Source organism: Pipistrellus hanaki (genome assembly GCF_964339955.1).
Source record: "Pipistrellus hanaki genome assembly, chromosome: 3".
Classification (NCBI taxonomy): domain Eukaryota; kingdom Metazoa; phylum Chordata; class Mammalia; order Chiroptera; family Vespertilionidae; genus Pipistrellus; species Pipistrellus hanaki.
The window spans coordinates 142098858-142121435 of record NC_140505.1 but is presented as its reverse complement, the minus strand read 5'-3'; the positions used below and the strand labels follow the sequence as shown (position 1 = coordinate 142121435).

The 22578-nt window shown below is 57.4% G+C and overlaps 2 protein-coding genes across 4 annotated transcripts; both read left to right on the top strand.

Annotated features, from left to right (window-relative positions):
- Positions 1 to 8301: 8301 nt before the first annotated feature.
- Positions 8302 to 14098, top strand: ATG101 (autophagy related 101). Of its 2 annotated transcripts, none has more exons than XM_084877525.1 (4): positions 8302 to 8423; positions 8705 to 8813; positions 11772 to 12098; positions 13421 to 14098. In XM_084877525.1, exons 3-4 carry the CDS (start codon positions 11847 to 11849, stop codon positions 13823 to 13825), a joined length of 657 nt encoding a protein of 218 aa, XP_084733651.1. In that variant the 5' UTR covers positions 8302 to 8423; positions 8705 to 8813; positions 11772 to 11846; the 3' UTR covers positions 13826 to 14098. The 2 variants fall into 2 exon arrangements, with proteins under 2 accessions (XP_084733651.1, XP_084733652.1); XM_084877526.1 differs by having other exon boundaries at positions 8310 to 8423; positions 11777 to 12098.
- A 2671-nt stretch (positions 14099 to 16769) lies between these two features.
- On the top strand, positions 16770 to 20395 carry SMIM41 (small integral membrane protein 41). 2 transcript variants are annotated; one of them, XM_084877541.1, is made up of 2 exons: positions 16770 to 17295; positions 17501 to 17570. In XM_084877541.1, the coding sequence occupies exon 1, from the start codon at positions 16886 to 16888 to the stop codon at positions 17132 to 17134; it is 249 nt and encodes an 82-aa protein (XP_084733667.1). In that variant the 5' UTR covers positions 16770 to 16885; the 3' UTR covers positions 17135 to 17295; positions 17501 to 17570. The 2 variants fall into 2 exon arrangements, 1 of the variants encoding a protein (XP_084733667.1); XR_014794470.1 differs by lacking the exon at positions 17501 to 17570 and adding an exon at positions 19943 to 20395 and having other exon boundaries at positions 16831 to 17295.
- Positions 20396 to 22578: the final 2183 nt, after the last annotated feature.

Below are 22578 nucleotides of genomic sequence, written 5' to 3'. Positions count from 1 at the left end.
AACCCTAACCCTCCTCAAGCACAGAAGCGCTGGGCTGTCCTGCGCTCCGTGTCCGTCTGTGCAGGCTGAGGGCAGGATATGGAGGAGAAAGATGGAAAGGCAGAGGACTCAGTCCACCCAGCGGGTGGGAGATTTCCCAGGGACCTCTGCCCCTAATCAGAGCACTGCCACCAGACTACCTCCCTGCTGACAGATGGGGATACTGAGGCCGCTGAGGAAGAGGGGCTTCTGGGAGAGCCTCGTGGAGCTGAAGGCAGGGCTGAGAACAGACACAGATTCCCGACACCCCCCCCCCCCCCGCCCTGCCTGCCTTGCCAGGGGCCAGTGCTGCCACACGTGCTTGGAGGCCCACGCCCTGCTGGCCGTTACCGCGCACCTCACAGGGCTGCCCACCTCACAGGGCTGCCCACCTCACACGTGCGGACCTTCAGGAGGCCCGGGCGGGACTGTTGTCCCAGAGCCCCGTGAGGGCATGTGGGGGGCTCCCCGGGGACCTACAGATGGCGGGGCACTGGGGAAGGCTTTGACTCTGTCCTGCTCCTGAGCCGAGCCCGGGGAGGGGGCATCTCACCCAGGAGGGGGTCCTGGCCCAGGGACACCGGGGGCTGGAAGGAGCAGGTGTGCGGCCCGCCTTCCGCGTCCTGGGAAGGACCCCGGCTGCAGGGCACTGTGTGCAGCGCAGGGGGCTGGATGCCGAGGGCCTGCTACCCGGGGCCTCAGGTTGGGGTCGATCTAGATTCATGTTTCTCAAAAGAGTGGCCCCCAGGCCGCCTGCAGCACAAGCACTGGGTGCTTGGTTAAGGTGACCAGACGTCCCGCTTCTGGCGGGACAGTCCCGATTTTTAACAATTTGTCCCGAGTTCCATGGCGTTTTAAAAAAAGTCGATTTTTAAAACGCCATGGGACTCGGGACAAATTGTTAAAAATCGGGACTGTCCCGCCAAAAGCGGGATATCTGGTCACCTTATGCTTGGTACAGGCTCAGATTCAAGGCCCCACCCCTCACCAATCCAAGTCTTTTCTTTCTTTCTTTCTTTCTTTCTTTCTTTCTTTCTTTCTTTCTTTCTTTCCCTTCCTTCCTTCCTTCCTTCCTTCCTTCTTTCCTTCCTTTCTTTCTTTTTCTTTTCCTTTTAAAAAAAAATTTTTTTTATAGAGAGTAAGGGGGAGAGAGAGAGAAACATCAATCTGTTGTTCCACTTACAGTGTTATGTTCCACTGCCCACAAGACTCCCCCTGTGTTTGAGATCTCAAGCCCTTACGATCCCCCTCTGAGGAAGGGGTGGTTATCCTCGCCTCACGGGCGGGCAGCACAGCAGCCTGGTCAAGAACAAGACTCTGGGGCCAGACTGCCAGGGTTCAAATCTCGGCTACAGCTCTTCCGGGTTGTGGGATTTGGAGCAAGCCACTTCGCCTTTTCTGTGCCTCAGCATCCTCACGGGCAGAGGGAGAAAAATCACTGCGCCTGCTCCATCAACCTGCCGTGGGGATGACAGGGACAAATGCCTGCAAAGTGGTTCGGACAGGGCCCAGCCCATAGCAAAGGCCCCGTAAGAATAGCCATTGTTCTTACAAAAGAGAATTCAGGTCTGGAAAAGGAAATGACTTTCCCAAGGTCACCTGGCTTGTAAAGTGGCTGAGTTGGTATCTCGCTACCTAACCACTGGGCCTCCCTGCCCAGGGCCTGGGACATAAGAGAAGCCCCAGGGGGGTGGTGGCTGCTTTTCAGAGCTCTGGCTGCTGAGATCCAGGGCTCAGGACTGATTTCTCCAGCCCCGCCCTGCCCCGCCCCTGGAGGGCGGCCCTTTCTTTCCATGGAGCAACTGGAAGAACTGGCCTCCGCATCTTGCTAGGGGCTGAGAGGGCAAACAAGGGGGCATTGAGCCTGGTGGGGCCTCACAATGGCCGCTCTGTCCCTGGCTGGCCGGGGGCTGGGCCCGTTTCCGACGGGGACAATAGTCAAAAGGCAGTGACGCTGCTGGCAGGGCCTGGAATCCCAGGCGGGATTTTCCGAGGCCTCAAAGCCCGCTGTTTGTCCTCACACGGGACCCAGGAAGCCTGCCTCCCTGCCTCCCCCAGCCCACCCACGCCGGGCCCTGTGCCCAGGGGCGCTGCCCCCTCCCCAGCCCTAGGGTGCCGCTGGGGACGGTGGTGGCTTTCCGTCTAGGGTCTGGGTGGGCACTCTGCACCCGGGGAGCTGGGCCCGGAATGCAGGACGTTGCCCTCCACCTGGGCTCCCGCTACCGGCACGTGGTGGTGGAGGGAGATGGTGTGGGTTGAGGAGCTTCCCAATGTCATGGGCAACCTGACCTCAGCGCGGCACCTGAGCTGCACGGCGCCGCGTGGTGGGCTGTGCGTGTTTGGGGTGCGTGGCGGTGCAGCCGGCTCCGGGGGGGGGGAGCCCGTGAGGGAGCCGTCGGAGGCGGAAGGGAGGGCTGGGTGTGGTGAACGGACTGTCAGCAGGCTGCTGGTGATGTTTGTTCGCGGTCACGAGGCAGCTGAGGGCAGTGTTTGTGCTTGTCGCTGGATGCGGGGCCTGGGGGCTCCCAGAGAGTTCCAGGTTAAATCTGGACAAGCCCGAGGGCCCGCCGAGTCCCTGACTGCAGCAGAGACCCCGGCCGCCGGGCTTTCTCAGGAGGCGGGGCCGAAGGGATGAGTGTCCATCCGCCTCCCAACCTGTCCAGGCCTGGCCTTGCAGCCCCAGCGCTCATCCTGCAGCCGCTCGGACCCACGGGGGCAGCCAGGCCTGGCCCGCACCTCCCTCAGGGGCCCTGCTCCCGGCTCTGCTCCTGCGGGCTCAGCCCCGGCTGCTCACAGCGGGGCCATCTGGGGAAGGCCCAGGCGGGCTAATGGGACTTGGAAACCTCCAGCTCCCGGTGGTGAAGACAGGAAGTAAGGCAGAGCTGAGGAAAAGCCCCTCACCCCCACCCCAGTGTCTCCTTCCTCACACAGCCGGGGACATCCTGAGGGCAGGAGGCACATCCCAGAGCCCCCAGCAGCAGGATGCAGAGCTGGCCTGAGGGCCCTGGGCCCTGGGGCTCAGGCCTGGGCTTCTGCCTCCTGCCTGCCTCTCCCTCCCCTGCACCTCACCCCTGGGCTCAGGCTCCAGGCGTCCTCCCCACAACCCTGGCTCCCCTTTGCACCCTGCTGGCCCTGACCCTGCCACTGGAGGTCTGACTTGAGGTCTGACTCAGGAGCTGGCACTGCCCAGGCATGGGACTGGGGGTGGCAGCTGGGCCAAGGAGCAGAGTGCTGTGTGAGCAGGGAGCGGCGCCCAGCTGCATGCCAGGCAGATGGGGTACTGGATGCCCAGTGGGCACATCAGAGAGCAGGGCCCCCACCCTGGGACACCCAGAGGGTACTACGGAGACATTCCCTGCTCGACAAGAAGCCGGGGAGACAGACTCTCTGACGAGGGTGGGTAAAAGGGCCCGTTCCTTTTGCAAGGACAGCCAGCCACACAGAACCCAGGCGGCGTGACCCGGAGAACAACGGACGCACACACGCCTCCCCAAGGAGCAGACTTCGCAGGACGTCTTACCCCCGTGGGACGAACACAAAAACAAAGCCGCACCCCCACCCCAACGTGGCCGGAGAGACAAGCACACAGGCCTTCCCCCGGTGGAAGGACAGACCCCGCTCCCCCGGGAGAGCGGGCAGCGGACCCGCCACCTCCCAGCCCCGGCCCGGTGCAGAGGCTGCCCGTGGAGCCGGGCTGGGAGGTGCCTCTTTCTCACGCTCTCTGCCACTCTCTCCCCCGCCCAGCCATTTCCTCTGCCCCGGAGGAGGCGGGGCCGGGAGGGACATCCCAGAAAGGGCGGGAGGTAGCGGAGCCCCTGCCCAGGATCCCGGGGATTGGGGGGCAGATGTCAGAAGGCCCGGTCACCCTTGAGGCCCGGCCTGACTAGAGGGGCGGCAGGCAGGCAGGGTGCTGGCTACCCAGCCAGGCCGGTGACCGTCAGGAGCCCCCAGCCTGACGTCAGTCCCGCTGATGGCTGTTGCTGAGGCTCGAGTCGTCCCTATGACGCCACCAGGGTCAGCTCTGGAATGGCTGGGGGTGGCCTGCGGGCCGCGTCAGCTCTCCCCTGGGACCTGCAGGAGGATGGGCGGGGCCGTCGAGGCCACAGGCTCCAGCGAAGCCAGCTGCCTGCTCCCAAGGTCTCACGTCGGCCTTGACGTTCCCTGTTCCCTCCGCAGACCTCTGCGGCAGGCCCCACTCACAGGGCCTCAGCACCGGCCCCGCTGCCTGCCTGGCCGTGGCTCTGGGCTGTGGCTGAGACGTCCTGGCCCCTCCTGCTTCAGAATGCTCAGTGTCCATGCTCAGTCCTCAGTGAGACCTCTCCCCCAACTCTTTTCTTTCCTCTTTCCCAGGAAGCCTCCCCGGAATAATTCCCTGTGGCCCCACTTCTTTCCGGAACTGACTTCCAGAATGCCCCTCCCGCCGTCTCCACAGGCTGCTAGCCTGGGTTCTCGGCAGCTCTTCTGGCTTCTTCTGGTGCCCAGTCACCTCCCAACTCGCCGAGAGCACGGCTTGGGGCTCGTCCTCGCTCTGAATGTGTCCCTTTCTGTCCAGGCCGCAGGCGTCTCTCTGGAACGACAGCAGTGGCCTCCATGCTGGCCCCATCTGGCCCTGCAAAACCTCTGCCATTCTCTCATGCCACGTGTGCTCTCTTGCCCAGGAGTATCTCCTGGACCTTCTCCTCTCAAGGCTCCGAGCTCCCGGAGGGCCAGGGCTGTGACTTGTCCACTTTGGTATGACAAGGGTCTAGCATATGGACAAGTTATGTATGTGTTGCATGAATGCATGCATGAATGAATGAATGATTGCATCTTGGTCATCAGGGTAGTGGCAGTGTGATGGGAGAATTTATTCCATGTAGTCTCTCTATTTTGACCAAGACCTTCCTTCGCTGTCAGGACCACCCTTGAGGGTGGAGGAACCTGAACTGAGGTACAATGAGAACCAGCCAATAAGGATTCAGGGAGGTAAGAGGAGGCAAGTCTTGGCTAGCATCTGGGCCTGAGATAAGACAGATGAGAGGGTTCGGCTTCACCCTCAGGCAGGAAAGGCTCCCTGGACAGGGGGAGTTTGGGAGCAGGGACAGGAATGGGTAAAAGAGCTGGTGGAATGAGGGAAGAGTACCTGTGGGGCCTTGGCAAGTGTTTCTCAGGGTTCTCCAGAGAAACAGAACCAAATAGGATCTGCACATTAAAAAAAAATTAAATATATATATATATTATTATTATATTATTATATTGATTTTTTTACAGAAAGGAAGAGAGAGAGATAGAAAGTTAGAAACATCGATGAGAGAGAATCATCGACCAGCTGCCTCTTGCACACCCCTTACTGGGGATGTGCCCGCAACCAAGGTACATGCCCTGGACAGGAATCGAACCCGGGGACCTTTCAGTCCACAGGCCGACGCTCTATCCACTGAGCCAAACTGGTTTCGGAAAGATCTATACATTTATTAGGAGGAATTGGCTCACGTGAGCATGGAGGCTGACAAGTCCCCCGGTCTGCAGTCAGCAAGCGGGGGGCCCAGGAGAGCTGATGGTGTAGTTTCCGGATGCTGGGAGCCTTGAGATCAGGGAGAGCAGATATTTCAGTTCAAGTCGAAAGCAGGAAAAATCCAAAGGTTCAACTGGGAAGCTGTTACCGGCGCGAGGAGTTCCCCTCACTGTGTGCTGGTCAGGCCTTTTGTTCCATTCAGGATGACTGCCTGAGGCCCACCCGCCTGAGGGAAGGTGGTCTGATTTAATCTCACCCAGAAGCACCCGCACACACACCCAGGGTAAAGTTTGACCAAATGTCTGGGCATTCTGTGGCCCACTCAAGTTGGCACACACGATTAGCCAGGGAAGCAAGTCACGGCATATCCCTAAGCCCCAGCTCCATTCTGTGTGAGTTGGGGGAAATGATATTTCCCTCCCAAGTGGTTGGAGAAACCCACGCCATCGCGCACGTGAAGTGCTGCCGTGGTGCCTCGTGAGGCCCCATGGCCGGCAGCAGGTGATGATGTCGTTGGGCAGCGGCTGCGCAGAGCCCGGAGGCAGACGGACGGTGTCAGAGGTAGAGAGAGGTCAGTCACCCCCTCACTCACTGCTATATCGGGGAGTCAGCCCCTGGTTCCTCCCCTGGGGGTCTAACCTGCCGTTGTCTCCTCACAGACCCCCCTCCGAGGTTAAGTCCAGGCACAAGGAAAGGTCGCTGGTCTGTAAGGCAGGCAGTTTTCTCCTTCCCCCGGCTTTGGGGGTATTCCAAGGCTGCCTGGGGAGAGGTATCTGCAATTGGGACAGAGACAAGCAGAGACCAAGGCTGCACAGGGCAGAACTATGGGGAGGCAGGAAGTGGGTGGGGAATAGATGGGTGGGGAGGTCAGCCAGAAAAGGGGATTGAGGAGGGGGGTTGGAAGAAGGGTGAGAGAGGGGAAGCCTGAAGGGCAGGTGGGTGGCCGTGGAATGCTGGAGCTGGCTGGTACTCAGAGCCAACTGTAACTCTGACGATCAATATGTAATCCTTTCATTCTGAACTCTGCGTTCACTGATGGCCTAGAGCCGTGGTGGGCAAACTCATTAGTCAACAGAGCCAAATATCACTGGTACAAGGATTGAAATTTCTTTTGGGAGCCAGATTTAAAAAAATATATTTTATTGATTTTTCACAGAGAGGAAGAGAGAGGGATAGAGAGTCAGAAACATCGATGAGAGAGAATCATCATTCAGCTGCCTCTGGATAGAGTCAGAAACATGGATGAGAGAGAATCATCGATCAGCTGCCTCTTGCACACCCCCCACCGGGGATGTGCCCACAGCCAAGGTACCTGCCTTTGCCCGGAATCGAACCCGGGACCTTTCAGTCCGCAGGCCGACGCTCTATCCACTGAGCCAAACTGGTCCCAGCGGGAGCCAGATTTAAAATGTAAACTTCTTCTAATGCCACTTCTTCAAAATACACTTGCCCAGGCCGTGGTATTTTGTGGAAGAGCCAAGCTCAATGGGCCAAAGAGCCACATGTGGCTCACGAGCCGCAGTTTGCCGACCACGGGCCTAGTGCTTCAAATTGGCTGTAGTGGAGAATTGGAAAATGCTACTCATCAAGGCATGTCTCCATCAGAGAGCAGGTGTTGGGGGTGGCATATTGGAGTTTGGTAGTGCACGGAGGGTCAGGGTGTGGAGGAACCAGAAACAGAACTTCTGTAGTGGTAAGAAGTCCTGCATTGGAACCCCAGGACTTGACCTTGGGCAAGTTACTTGACCTCCCCAGCATCAATTTGACTCCTATGATTAAATGAACATATAAAACCCACTTAGAATCATGCCCTTTCCATTCCATTCCATAAATGTTATGTATGATTCCTTTGAAAGAGAAAGTGTGTGTTAGGGAAATGAGCATCTTAACTCCCAGGTTCTGTGGGCCTTCACAGAGCTACAGAGAAACCCCTGTCTGCCCTGGACGTACAACCTACTGGGAGGACCAAACATGCTCCCAGGAAGTTACACGGCACTAAAAACGCACTCAATATGCATGTAACACTTGGCAGCACACGAAGGTTTTTCATATGAATTATCTCTTGTAAGCCTCACAACAGCTCCCTGTTTAAAGGAGCAAATCAGCACGGATGAGTGACGTCAAGAGGCACACACTTAGGCAGCGGCAGGATCACCCGCCTGACAAGGACTGCCACCAGATTGGCGAAGTGTAGCACCAAGAGGCGCTTCTGTATGATGGTCACACAGTGGAAGGTTAAGCCCCTTTCTCCAGTCTCTGTGTGGGGCCTGGGATCCTGATTATCATGCACTGGAAAAGCTCAAATTTTGCTATCCACTCAGCGTCCTGCAGCAAACTGGCTCATCTCCAGGGCACCTCCCTACTTAGCATGCCCCTCATCTTGGGGCATGGGTGCCCCTTGCTTGCCTCTGAGGCCAGAGTTAGGGACCGCATCTCCACCCGAGGGGCAGGCTTGCCGCCCATAACTCCGCTCCGCCTGGGGAGGCAGCACCGAGCCCGTCTGCCTCTCCTCCCCTCTCGTCTCTATGGCGGAAGTGAGTCGTTCCAGCCGAAACACAACAACATTCTCGGTGGTGGGAGTGAATGGAGTCGTCCAAATGGGAGGGGTACTTCTCACCGTTGAATCTTAAAATCGGAAAGATAACCAAGATCAAGGAAAAATGCAAATACCATAGCAGCATATGGTAATAATAACTTTCTCGCGTGAACGTAAAAACTGTCTGGGCAGCTACACTTGTGTCAAGGCTCGGCCAGCGTGAGCGCGCCCCCCCCGTGGCCGGGAGGCAGGTGGAGCCGTCCGGTTCGGAGGGGCGGGGCAGGTGTTTCCGGGCCTGCGCGGCGTCTCCCGCGGTGGTGGTCGGGCGCTGCGGCGCGTGGAGTGGCTGCGGGTCCGGGCCGCGGGTTCGGGGAGGTAAGGCACCATGCTAACCCCCTGCACCTTCTCCGGGGCAGGCGCGGGCGTCCCCTGAGCCGGCAGGAGGGAAGGCGCGCCCCGAACTCCCAAGCCCGGCCAGGCGGGGCGCGGAGGGCCGCCCCGAGACCACCTCTGCGGAGTCCGTTCCACCCGTGGTCCCGAATTGTGGAGGTTCTGGGGGCAGTGGCGGTGGGAAAACGGGACCCAAGCCAGAAGTTTGCCCCGAGTCCCGCCCGAGTTTTTGATGCGTAGCCCAACGCTGTCTGTTTTGCTTTTAGTCCTTCTCTTGCGCCGGGTCGGACCTGCGGAGATCTCACCGGGTGTGAAGAGGAGGTGGAAGGGGATGGTCCGAGCCTGAGCGACCCCGCTTCGGCCTGGACGCGTAAGGTGGGTATGGGGTGCCCTGGGCTTCAGCCTGACTCCGAACGCATCGGTCAGTCTGCCCCTGTGATCTGCAGACCTGCGCCGTCCGGGGGTGGGGGACCAGAGTGACGAGGCTTCCCAGGCCCAGCTTTGGAGAACTCCTGGCTCACGGGAGCCAGGGGTGAGGCTGAGGGGACAGACAAGCTCATCACAGACCAGAGGCGGCTGCTCTGGGAAGGAGGCTGGAGTTGGTCAGTACTGATTTCCCAGAGACCGGGAGCCTACAATAGCGTCGAGAATGAGGGACGAGCCTGGGCTTGGGACAAAGAGGAAGCGTTGTATGGGCTGTTTGAAGGTTTGTGGGGGGCGCCCGAGGGGCAAGTTGTGGAAGAAAGGGGAGCTGGACTGGAGCTGGGAGACTCTAGATGGGGAAACTGCCGGATGGAGGTAAACTAGAGAGAGGGCAGACAGGAACAGGAGAGCCCCGCTCATTCTTGCTCTAAGACCGTAAAAGAAACCAACCCCGCAGCCCGTGCAAGGACCTGGCATTCCTGGTCCGGGTGAATCCAGCAGTAACTTTGTACCAGGTTCCAGGGACCGAGTTTCTGGTGATGGATAGGACAGACCCCGTCCTCGAGGAACCGTCTACCTCCTGCGAGAGACAAAGACAGGATTGTGAAAAGGTTGACTGCTGGGACAGGTGGGGCGGCTGATTGCCAAGCTACAGGCAGAGCCAGTTTGATTTCTGCCCTGTGTGTTCAGCGGTGAGCAGCACTGCTTGAGGAGGATAGAGACAAACTTAGAAAAGAGTTGTTGGGACCCCGAGTAGATAAGATGCGATGTCGGCATGTTTCTGGGGGATGGAGATCTTGAACCTGAGGAAGGGGTGAGGGGGTGATGGAAGAGTTGCCTCTAAACAGCTGAGAGGCTTCTTTGTGGAAAACGGGGCGGCGTATTCTGTCTGGCTTCTGGCATCAAAACTAAGACTAGTGGTTTGAAGCACTAGAAGAGATTCCTTCAGGACAGCTGTCTAAAGATGGGATGATCTGCCCTTGCCAGTTTGGCTCAGTGGATAGAGCATCGGCCTGCGGACTGAAAGGTTCCGGGTTCGATTCCAGTCAAGGGCATGTACCTTGGTTGCGGGCACATCCCCAGGAGGGGGTGTGCAGGAGGCAACTGATTGGTGTTTCTCTCTCATCGATGTTTCTGACTCTACCTTTCTCCCTTCCTCTCTGTAAAAAATCAATAAAATATATTTAAAAAAATAAAGGTGGGATGTTCTGCTGTGGGAGGCACTGACTTCCCTGCCAGGAGGTTTGTAAGCTGAACACTCAGCTAAGAAACGTGCCTGTCCCCTCTGCCTCTGGGCGCCTCTTCAGTTACCTGCTAAGTTCTGGTCCTCAAGTCTGTTGTTTTCTTCCCTCTCCCTCCCCCAGCCATCACCTTGCAGCAATTACAACATAATAACTATAGCAGCTCACCCCTGCTGTGGTTACTAATTGCCAGGTACTGCTTTAAGTGCTTTAGAGATGCCAGCTCATCTGATCCCCCAGAAAACCCCTTTAAGGTAGCGATGGTTAAAATCCCCTTTTTATAGATTGGAAAAACTAAGGCACATAGGAGCTAAGCAGCTTGCCTAAGAGCACACAGTGAGCAATTGGCAGAGCTGGGGCTCCAACCCAGGCTGCCTGGCTTTAGAGTCGTTGTTCTCAACCTCTGTTCTGTGTTTTCCATGTGTTGTTTTATTTAACTGTCACAACAATCCACATTTTCGGATGAGAAAGCAGACCGGAGAAGTTGTGAGATTTGGCTAAGGTCCCTGCAAGATATGGGAGAGCTGGGATTCGAACCCAGGACCGCAGGACGTGGGAAACCCCCCACCCCCAACTCTGCACTTCATTCCCCCCACATCCATTTAAAAAATATATATATATTTTATTGATTTTTTACAGAGAGGAAGGGAGAGAGATAGCTAGAAACGTCGATGAGAGAGAAACATCGACCAGCTGCCTCTTGCACACCCCCTACTGGGGATGTGCCCACAACCAACGTACATGCCCTTGACCGGAATCGAACCTGGGACCTTTCAGTCCGCAGACCGACGCTCTACCACTGAGCCAAACCGGTTTCGCCGCCCCCCCCCCCCCCCCATCCATTTGGCTGCCTCTGTAACTGCCACTACTGTAGGGCCTCTAACTGGAGTCTGTGGAGGGCCCTGGAAAAGTGAAATTTGATGTGTACGGGCCTGGGTCAGTCAGGTTTTAAAGCTGAGCCTCCTTAGCTTTAGTTGGCGTCTCAGCATTTTGTGACCCAGATAGTGAAGAAGCTGAGCTAACTTTCTGATGCACAGATTTGATCTTGGCACAGTGATCTCTGACTCCGCTGTCCTTAGGACAGAGTTCAAACCCTTAACATGGTCATTCGAGGTCCCAGGAAATCAGACTTTCCTGCTCCCACCTGGGAGTCTTGCCAGTTTGGGAGCGTTTGGCTGCCTGTCCTCCTCCACCCTGGCAGCTTCTCAAGGGCAGGTGTTTGCCTTTAATGGTCAGTGCCTGACAGCTGTTGCACAGTGAGCATGTGTCGTAACCTGCACTGAATACCCTCGGTCGGCAAACTTCTGCTCTTTGGCCCCTTGAGTGTGGCTCTTCCACAATACCACGGCCTGGGCGAGTCTATTTTGAAGAAGTGGTGTTAGAAAAAGTTTAAGTTTAAAATATTTGGCTGTTGATATTTGGCTCTGTTGACTCATGAGTTTGCCGACCACTGCAATGGAATTCAAGCCTTGGCCAGTTGTGTGGCCTGGTAACTTTGAAGCTCTCCCCCTTTCTGATCCCAGCACCTAAGGTTCTCTGATAGTAGGTGCTGCCGAAATGCAGAGGAAGGCTGTGGAGGCAGGAGCTGGGCTGGGCCTGGGAGGAAGTGAACAGGTAACACTCAGATCATTCAGAAGGTTTCAGTCTTCTGACCTGGCTCTTCCTGCAGGGCAGCCCCTGTGTGGGGTGAAGCTCCCTGTCTCTACTCCTGTCCCCTGCCCTGTGGTGGGCCACTGGCCGCAGGATGAACTGCCGCTCGGAGGTGCTGGAGGTGTCGGTGGAGGGGCGGCAGGTGGAGGAGGCCATGCTGGCCGTGCTGCACACGGTGCTCCTGCATCGCAGCACAGGCAAGTTCCACTACAAGAAGGAGGGCACCTACTCCATCGGCACCGTGGGCACCCAGGATGTGGACTGCGACTTCATCGACTTCACCTACGTGCGGGTCTCCTCTGACGAGCTGGACCGGGCCCTGCGCAAGGTGGTTGGGGAATTCAAGGTAGGGTGTGGCACACCCCGTCAGGACCCGAGGGCAGCACCCTTACCCTCTGGGTTGGCTCTGCATACTGGGGTGGAAAGGGTCCTGGCTACCCTAGGAGAAGGGGGTGGGGGGAGCATGGGCAGAATTACTGGACCACATGATCCCATTTGCTGCTCAGATGAGAAGAGGGAGAAGCATCAAGGTCTGATCTGTACTTTGCCTCACTTCCCTCTTCTGTTCTTTGGCTTCCTTTATTATTATTATTATTATTATTTCAAAAATGCTTGGATTGCTGAGATCAGTTTGGCTCAGTGGATAGAGCGTCAGCTTGCGGACTGAAAGGTCCCGGGTTCGATTCTGGTCAAGGGCATGTACCTTGGTTGCGGGCACATCCCCAGTAGGGGTGGTGCAAGAGGCAGCTGATCAATGATTCTCTCTCATTGATGTTTCTCTCTATCCCTCTCTCTTCTCTCTGTAAAAAAAATCAATAAAATATATTAAAAAAAAATGCTTGGATTGATGTCAGAGCGGAAGGGAGAGGAAAAGAGAAAAACATTAATGATGAGAGAGAATAATTGATTGGCTGTTTCCCGCATGCCCCCCATTGAGGATTGAGCCTGCAACCTGGGCATGTGCCCTGACCGGGAATAAAACTATGAGATGTTCAACCACTAAGCCACACCAGCCAGGCTCCTTGGCTTCCTTCTTTCCAATCAAGGATTGCTGGGCTTTATATTCCTCCCTCCTTTTCTTTAAAGATTGTGAGTTTAGGTTGTCATGGATCAAAGGAAGGGGAAGAATTGTCCTTTATTAGTAGTGGAGAATGCATGTAGGATTTACTTGGGGATTAGATGTTGGAGTACATTTTGAAGGATGGGGCTAAACGAGTGTGGTTCTGGAAGGAGCAAGAAGGCCCTTTGTGTAAAGGTGAAAAGCAAGGATTTTGAAATCAGACAATCTGGATTCAAATCCCAGTGCAGCCTTTCACTGGCCTGTGACTTTTGGCAAGATAACTTCAATCTGAGCTTCATTTTGCCTCAATATTCCTGCCTCCCAGAGTTGTTAAGTGGGATTGTGCATATAAAGTGCCTGGCCCAGAATAAGTGCTTAAAAAACAGCAATTCTGAGACAGGGAGACAGGTTTTGTTTTGCCGGAACCACTCAATTTTAGGCGGGCTGTTTGCTGTGTCCCAAATCTCTATCTTCTCTGTTTATCATTCCCTGCCCTCCCTAAAGGACTAATAGAACTAGGGGAGCATAATTCCCTGGGGCGTAGGAAGCAGTGCTCACCGGTTGAGAACTCCTGTCCTCGCCGGCTATCTGCTACCCTTCCTTCCCAGGATGCACTGCGCAACTCGGGTGGCGACGGGCTGGGGCAGATGTCCTTGGAGTTCTACCAGAAGAAGAAGTCTCGCTGGCCTTTCTCAGACGAGTGCATCCCCTGGGAAGTGTGGACGGTCAAGGTGCACGTGGTGGCCCTGGCCACGGAGCAGGAGCGGCAGATCTGCCGGGAGAAGGTGGGCGAGAAGCTCTGTGAGAAGGTCATCAACATCGTGGAGGTGATGAACCGGCACGAGTACCTGCCCAAGATGCCCATGCAGTCGGAGGTGGACAACGTGTTCGACACGGGCTTGCGGGACGTGCAGCCCTACCTCTACAAGATCTCCTTCCAGATCACCGACGCCCTGGGCACCTCGGTCACCACCACCATGCGCAGGCTCATCAAGGACACCCTTGCTCTCTAGGCCGTGCTGGTGCCTTGGGTGCTCCTTGCTGGCTTGGCTTCTGGGGATTGTACTGTTAGCCCCTGGGGCTCTGGAACCTGCTCCGGGTCCTGATAAGACTTGGCTTGGCTGGCTCCCTTGATTTGTGGCTGCCAGTCTCTGGTCAGCCTTGTAACCTTCACTGACGGTCAATCAGGCCAATACTGTCCCACCTCTGGTGGGTCCCCTTCTCTACTGTATAGAAGGGCCATCGCTGTGATGCTGAATAAAGCTGAGAATGTGAGTTTGGATTAAGCCATGTCTCCCTTGCCTCGTGTTCTGTCCTGAAACGGACACTTTCTGGCAGACTTGTGAGGACACAGGTGTGGAGGGCATTAATCCAAGATGAGTGGAATGGGTGGATAGGATTACAGATGGATTAAAGATGACTGATTTTGTACTTTGTTGGGCATTCACATGATGTTACCCACCAGGGTGTGACCAAGGTCAGTCCTTTGAGGATGTAGATCAGGACCTATTGCTTTTATTTATTTATTTAAAACCTAGAGGCCTGGTGGGGTCCCTTGGCCTGGCCTGCACCCTCTTGCAATCCAGGACCCCTCGGGGATGTCCGACTGCCAGTTTTGGCTGTATCCCTGCAGGCCAGGCCAAGGGGCCCCACCACCGGGCCTCTAGTATCATATAAGATCTTTGGTTAATCTCTTCCTGCCCTTCCTCTTACTCCCTCCTCTCTTCCCTCTGAGATTGATCAGTTTTTTCCATGTTTCTATGCCTGTGCGTTGAGCGTCTGCCCCCTGGTGATCAGTGCGCATCTTAACTACCTGTCTTATCTGTCAGCTGGTTCTTAGATTTTTATATATATAGATGATAATTGATTGATTGATTTTAGAGGGAGAGAGAGAAAAAAATTGATTTGTTCCACTTATTTATGCATTCATTGGTTGATAGTTGCATGTGTCCTGACCAGGGATCGAATTCTCAATCTTGTATCGGGACGATGCTCTAACCAACCTGGCCAGGAGGCTCTGTTGCTTTTAGATATGACAGTGCTGTTTCTCCTCCCTAAGGAAGCTGTACATCCCTGGCCTGTATGTTATGTGGTCTTGCTTTATGATGGCAGAAACATCAATGATGAGAGAATCATTGATCAGCTGCTTCCTGCACCCCCCACACCAGGGATCAAGCCTGCAACCTGGGCATGTGCCCTGACCGGAAATCAGACTGTGACCTCCTGGTTCATAGGTCGATGCTCAATCACTGAGCCTTGCCATCTGGCTTCTTTGTCTTCCTAGTGCACACAGACCCAGTGTGCACCGAGGGAGGGATTTGATTTTGGGTTTCTCTCTGGGGAGAGATGGGCCAGCTTGAGACTGGTGTCTGGTGACACTACTTCCAGATTGGGCTGGCCTGGCTGGTGGTTAGAACATTACTGTGGTAGCTCACACTTGTTTCAATATAGGCATACTCAAAATCAATGACCTCCACTGTGTGCTTTTTATTGATTTATCCCATATTTTGCGGTGCTTTTTGGTTACATCTGGGCCAGTTGTAACAGACTGAGTGAACTGTGTGTAGGGAGGGTGCTAAGGGAGAAATGGTTGGGGTGCAGGAGGGGTCTTGCCGGTGGTCCTGGAGCAGGCAGGTAGGAGCCAGGATTGCCAGGAAGTGTCTGCACAGTTTTCTCATTCCGAGCCGCTGTGGCCAGGTGATAGTTCATGATAGGTTTTGTGATGTCCTGCCCTTGATCTCCGAGGAATCGGAGAACCCAGGGGTTTGGAGACGGGGAAGGCCCATCCCCAGCAACTCCTTAATGGTGTGTGAGCCCTATTTGGCCTGTAGTCTGGGGACCTTTTCCTCTTAGCTGGCCATCAGCCGATCTTTCATTCGAGTTGGATGACACGTGTTTGCTAGCAGTGACTTTATTGTATTCTTTTTGCTAATGATATTTTATTGATTTTTAGGGGGGGAAAGAGAAGGAGAGAAACATTGATGTGAGAAAGATACCTCAATTGGTTGCATTCCACATGTGTCCTGACGGGGCCAGGGAATGAACCTGCAACCCAGGTACATGTCCTTGACTGGGAATCAAACCTCTGACCCTTTGGTGTGCGGACCAACGCTCTAACCACTGAGCAGCACTGGCCAGGGCGGCAGTGACTTTGTTTAAAAGAGCTCAAGGTTGCTATAGGGTTTCTCAAGACACGTGGGCATTCCCTCCATTCCAGCTTCCCCAGACTCCCGCAGCCAGGCTGCTCCACTCTCCCACGCTGGCGTGGCTGTGGGCTGTCCAGCTGGCAGCAAACTCCCCAGGTGGACAGGACAATAACACCTCCATCCTTCTGGCATTGTCATTTCCCAGAGGGAGGGGGCTGGTTTTCTCAAGGTCAGAACCCAAGCTTTGGTGTCTCTTCTTGCCCTCTGGGGCCTGCCCAGAGGCACAGGGGTAGGCCTTAAAGTCCCCCTCGCCTCCCTCTCCCTGTGTGGGACCGAGGAGGCACTGGCCTGCTTGTCCAGCCCCTCGTGGCTCCCTAAGGGGAGGACGGATGGGCATCACTCGGGGCTTAGAGGCTGTCAGTGACCAGCATCGCCTGTTGTGGGGCACCTGGGCCATCGAGCGAGCGAGCAGCACTGAGCAGACAGCCCAGGAATGGGCATGGCCCTGGCTCCTGCTCAGCGGCCCGCACCCCAGCCCACACCTGGGAGGGGTCTGGAAGACCTTTCTCAGGGTTCTGGGAAAGGTATTAGCTCAACTTCCTTTGACAGAGGGGAGGGGGCGCCTTGGGGACAGGATTCCTGGGTTTTGCTGGTTGGGAGCATAGGCCAGATTCGCAGGCACAGGTGTGGGGGCTTTGAGACAAGAAGATAGAACCCCTGGCCTGGAAGTCTGGGCTGGCGTCCACGCTGTGAGAGCCCTTGGTCTGGGAGGGGCCTGAGTGCTTTGCGCAAGGGGTGGGGGTGTAGGACGACTGGGACCCGCCCCTTCGGTCCCTCCCAGACGCAGTCCTCCGCCTGCCGCCAGGGCTCCCACACGCCTGAGGGTCCTGCACACATCTGGGCACATCTGGGCAGCTGAGGGGAAGCATGAACGCCTCGCAGGCGGCCAGAGCTGCCTGGCTGAGCTGCTGCAACCAGTCCGGGGTGCAGCTGGGGCTCCCCGAGGGGCCGCGCCCCATGCAGGCCGCGGTGCTGGGCGTGCTGTCGCTGCTGGTCCTCTGCGGGGTCCTCTTCCTGGGGGGCGGCCTCCTCCTGCGCGCCCAGGGCCTGAGGGCTCTGCTGGCCCACGGGCAGCACGCATCCCCCGAGGCTGAGCCGGGCAGCGAAGACTCCTAGCACCCCTGCCCTTGGGGTTGCCCGGTCCAGGCGGCCCTGGAGCTGGGTGCGTGGCTGCGAGGGAGGCAGCTGCCGCGGTGCCGGTGCGGGTCAGAGTGCGCTGAGGACTGCTGCAAAGCTGGAGCTCCGGTTCCCCCTTCACCGAGGCTGCGGGTGCACAGGTGAGAGACACAGCTCTCAGGTCTCCGGTTCCGCCTCAGGAAGTCCCAGGCGGGCCTGCAGCTGCCTCACCCCACCCCGGGTTCTGGGATCTGCGGGGAGGGGCTGCCTCTGCTCTCCGCCCTCGTCTCTCTCTCCTGCAGTGGTGCCCCTGCCCAGGTATGTTTTTTCTAGGACACATTTTTTACTGCCCCTGGGACGGGGGAGGTCGGCGGTGGGAGAGGAGGGAGTCTGGGAGGACCCCTGTGCCCACTTTGCTCCAGCCCAGCTCCGAGGTGCCCCGGCATCGCCCATACCCCTGGGAGGAGAGACTGGGACAGAAACTCAGACAGCCTCAGCCTTTGACTTCATCCTCCCCTCCTAGAAGCGTAAACGGAGTGAGATTTCTCACTGTGACCTCCCTCTTGGGGCCGGGATGACCCCCGAGGGTGGGGGTGTGTGTGTGTGCAGGGGGAAGGGGCTCCCCAGCCCTAGCTCAGTTGGGGTGGTGGGTGGTGCCCCAGAGCTGGGCGCTCCGTGGAGTGTTTGTGGGTGGCGGGTGGCAGGGAGCTGACAGCTGGGGGGCCTCAGGGGCACTTTCTCCAGGACGCTGGGACTGACGCTTCCCAGCTGTGTGGCTCCATCTGGCTCTCTGCCTCCTGTCTCCACGGACTGGAACCATCTGGAGGGAAGGGCCTGGGTGGCCTAAAGACACGGTGATTCCAGGCCAAGGGCACAGGGGCGGAGCCATGGGGGCTCGGCAGAGAAGCCCTCGCTGTCCCTCTCCTTCAGCCTTGCACCGAGGGGCTCCTGGCAGGTGTCCCTGGGGCACTGCCTCTGGGGGGTTCTCTACGGCTCACTGCTCCACAGGAGAGCCCTCGCCTGCTTGCAGAGGCAGTACCAGCTTCCCTCTCGGAGTGCATGTGGGCAGGGGCTGGTGAGGGGCAAGGGGCAGTGTGGGCAGGGTGCTGAGCAGCTGTGGAGCTGCCCACGTGTGATCTGCACACAGCAGCCTGGGACCTGGTGCCAATCCCAGCAGCCGAGCCTCTCAGGCCTTGCTGAGCTGTGGGAGTCTCACCTCCAGTGCCACCCTCACCCTTTGGAGAGGGCCCCTGGGGCACTGAGGGTGCGTGTTTGCCCCTGGCACCGGGGAAGCAGGCTGGACCTGGGACACACCCTCCCCCTGTGCTGTGTCCTGGCCTGGGAGCCCCTCTCTGTCCCCAGGTTCACCTGGCCTGGATGAAGCCCATCGCTTTGCGGCTTCTCCGTGCTTTCTCCCTGTGCTCCGCTTCCCCCGTGGGGGAGGGGGTCTCCATGCCCACGGCGAACCCTTCGTTTTACAAACCGGGAGGCGCAGAGAGAAGCAGCGATGTGCGCAAGTGACTGACACAGGTGGAAGGGGGCTCGGGGGCTCCTGATTCTGATCTCAGGGATGGCCGCATCCTAGCGAGTGGTCCCCACTTGGGTCACCCCTCTTGCTCTGTCCCCGCCTCCCCTATTTCCTATTACTTTTTGGGATGCTGATGCAAAATATGGCCCCTCCCTCATTTTCAAAGAAATCAGAACTCAACCCCTCAAACTCCTCCCCTCCCCACCCACCCCGTTGCTGCCTCACTCCTGCCCGTACTTCCCCAAGGGCCTTGTTAGATGCCTTCGGCTGCCAGGACAGCAGGACGCTGCGGCAGCTCCCCGCCCGCTGGGCTCAGCTTCCCTGGTGTGACCGAGGGTGGGTGGGACCCGAGGTCCGCTGGAATACGCATCCATGAAGAATCCCAGTGGCCAGCGCAGCGGGATCCGAAGTAAGGGTGGTGATGCCTTTGGATTGGCGTCTGGGCCCCCGTCCAGGTGGTTTTAGGGGTGTAGGTGGGTAGAGGGCAGGGCTGGACCCCAGCAGCATCCTGTCTGCTGACACCGCAGGGCTGAGGGGAGAGGGGAGGGGTGGGCAAAGGGTCTCTTCAGCCTTCTGCTGTGCTTCCCTTCGGCCCAGGGCTTGGAGGGCCAGGGCGCCATGAGCCGGGGCCTCCATGTTCCTGGGGAAGATACGGAGATGTCTGCTAGGGAGCGCTGACCCTGGTCAAGGCTGCCAGACGGAGTGGGAAGGGAAAGAATTTAGAAAATTGGGAAATGGGAGCAGCCGTCACCTGGCTCTCAGCTTACAGCTAGGAGCGAGGGCGGGGTGGGTGCAGGCCCGAGGGCCACGGAGGGAGGCTGGCACCTGGGTCCCTGCCAAGCTCGCTCAGCCCGCACTGTCCTTCGGGGGGAGACTGGCAGCAGGTGGGTGGAGGTCTTCCCCTAACTTTCCTCCAGCCCCCAAGTTTCACCCTGAGCAGGAAAGGGCTGTTGGGGTTTATTCAGCTCATCCCTTGGCTTCCACAGAGCACAGCTCCCTTTCCAGCAAAGACGGGGCTGTGCCTGGCCGGTGCGGCTCAGTGGTCGAGCTTCAACCTAGGAATCTGGAAGTCAGAGTTCAATTCCCGATCAGGGCAGGAGCCCAATTGTGGGCTTGATCCCAAGTGTGGGGCGTGCAGGAGGCAGTCGATCAATGATTTTCTCCCATCATGGATGTTTCTATGTCTCTGAAATCAATAAGAACATATTTAAAACAGAGACAAAAAAGATGGGGCAGCTGTCCCTTCCAGATTCCTGAGCCTTGTATGGTCTGTTCTCCAGAGAATGCTCCCCGCCAGCTGGAACTCGACAGAGGATCCACGGCCCTGGTGAGACCTCCACCGAAGACCCACGTACTCCGATGCCGCCTCTGACCGGCTGCACTCAGCCTCCCGGACTCGTGGCGTGGGCTGAGGGCCCCGGGCACGGAAGTGGCCACATCCTGGGTGCTCCGCAGCCGGTGCTGGTGCGCCCCAGCCTGCTGGGCCTCGGAGGACACGGTCACGTCCTGTCTCTGTGAGGTGGCCATAATCTGACCGCCCAGGGACCTGTCCTTGCTGAGAGCGAAGGGCCAGTGCCACCCCTTTGGAAGTCTTGGGTGCCCCGGCGGTGCCCCCTCAGCGCCTTGGCTTGTTACGAAACATGCTGTCCTACAAGTTTGACCTCCAGGAACTCTGTCGCACGGAAGATACAAGTGTAAAAGCAAAATAAAAAATAAAAAATTGTGGGCAGTGTTATAAAAGAGCTATGAACCGGGTGATAGGAGAGCATAAAGGAGGAAACGTAAAACTGCCTGAAGGTTTCACTTAAATCTGCTTCAAGATTGCACTTACAAAAGATTAGTAAATATTGGTATTCTTGGGAGTGAGGGCATGAAGAGCAGTTTAAAGGCTAGCACTCATATAAACCATTATTCAGAATTCACATACCCAGTGATGTTAGTTTTCTACTATAAATATGCAGGTGCAGTTGTGGTATCATTTTGTTTCCAGCTCCAGACTCTTGGCATCAGTGGTCCCGCTGCCCGCCTCTGGTCTGAGCTGTTTCTGGCAGATCTGAAACAGCAGCCCCAGCCGGGCCCCCTCCCAGGTCTCCCCAGGGGTGGCTTTTCCAGTCTCAGGTCCAGATCTGTGTAGATGGAGGAGGCAAGGCGACAGCGACTCTCACCCAGCACTCCGCTGCCCCCCTGTGGCCAGTGTGCGCAAGAACGCCCATTCTTTCTACCTGTGCACTGGGGTCTGATCCCAGTCCAGCCGCAGCTGGTGCCTCCAATGAGAGTGGGCTTTGTGACCGTGGTGCCTCCAATGAGAGTGGGCTTTGTGACCGTGCTCAGTGAATTCTAGGGAGTAAACTTCCTGAACCCCCGTCTCTTCCCTTATAAAACGAAGACAGCGAATGTCCTTGTGAGGATCAAATGGGTAATGGGCTTGTCTGGAGATAAAGGGCTTTCTGTATGGAAATTATCATGTGATGTTACCGTTCCTCCCCTTCCCCAAACCCAACCATCCTCAGAGAAGACGAGGGTCGCCCCTGTGCTTTAGGGCCGCCTCCCTGATCCCCTTCCCCACGAGGACCCACTGAGTGAGGGCTCTGTGCCGGGCAACCTCCGGGGGCTCAGAGCGATGCCCTGGAGGGGCTCACAGCCCGGTGACGAGCTGAACGTCGGGGAGAAGTGCCTGTGTCCATAGCCCGGAGCACAGGGGGCCGGGCTTGTAGCAGAGGCGGTGGATGGGCATTCGAGGGGCGAAGAAGGGGAGGGGAGGAAGGACTTTCTGGGCCGAGGGGCGTGGCCGGGGTGCCCGGAAGCAGGGGAGTTAGAGTGGGTGTGCAGGGAGGTGAGCACAGCGGGTGGCAGCCTGGGGAGGGTGGGGGACAGCGAGGTCTTACGGTGGGACCCGGTCAGATCTGAGTCGTGAGGAATTAGGGTTCCGTATGTGGGTGGGAGCAGGCTGGAGGCAGAGCTCGCACGGAGGCGGTGGTCAAAAAACCGGCAAACGTGATGGTGGCCTGGGCGAGGGTGGGAAGGAAGGGGACCGATCCGAGCAATATTTGGGATTCAGGCTTGGATGTGAGGGATGAGGGAGAGGGAGGAGGGAGGACAAGGTCCCGGCTCTCGGCCTGGATGACGGAGGGGGTGGTGATGCCTGCCACCCACCGAGGCGATGTGTGATCCGTTAGGAGTTTTTGGTCTGATTTTACAGGAAACCCGGCAAACGTGGTGTGTGGCTCGAGCAGAAGGGGGTTTGTTGGCCCATGTGGCTGAAAGCCTGGGCTGGCCTCAGGCCTGCCATGATGAGGGCGGAGCCTCGCTCCCTGCCGCGGTGCTGCAGTCGGAGAGAGGGCTTGGCATCACTGTGGGACCCGAGTGCTGGCACCACGATCACCAGCCCTGGGGCTCCCCTCCGTGGCTCCACGCGCCCCCTCAGGGTGGGGGAAAGCGGGCCTCGCTCGTGTGCTTCTGGTTGGGATGACATGGGGTCCACGCGTGTGGAGTGTGCTTGCTGTTAGTCCCACGCGAGGCAAGATGGTGGCTTCATGGCCTCTCAAGTTCAAATCTATCAGGCAAGGGGTGTGTGTGGGTCATGGCCAAGTTCACTCAGGCCAAACCCCAGGCTCTGCTGTGACTCTATGCCTCTTTCACTCTGTGGGGAACCTGCAGTCCTGAGCTGCAAGTACAGAATGTTCTAGGCCTAGGTCACTGCTCTACTCAGGGCCCAGAGGAGGGGGGTGTCTGCTCACCCAGGCGAGGCCTGGGCCAGTCCTGGGGTGGACAGATGCAGGGTGGCTGCTGTGGGTGGAGGGCCGGGGCGGCAGATGAGTCCAGTGTGGGTGTGCTGAGTTTGAGGTGCATCAGGGACATTCGGGGGAGCTGGCAGGTGGACATGCAGCACGTGGGGCTGCAGTTCAGCCGAGAGAGT

What these genes read in the sequence shown, in the direction of transcription:
- SMIM41 (XM_084877541.1), top strand. Translation starts at nt 16,886, where the DNA reads ATGAACGCCTCGCAGGCGGCCAGAGCTGCCTGGCTGAGCTGCTGCAAC.
- ATG101 (XM_084877525.1), top strand. Translation starts at nt 11,847, where the DNA reads ATGAACTGCCGCTCGGAGGTGCTGGAGGTGTCGGTGGAGGGGCGGCAG. An exon ending in AGGTGGTTGGGGAATTCAAG is followed by an intron (nt 12,099 to 13,420) that starts GTAGGGTGTGGC and finishes CTTCCTTCCCAG; the next exon opens with GATGCACTGCGCAACTCGGG.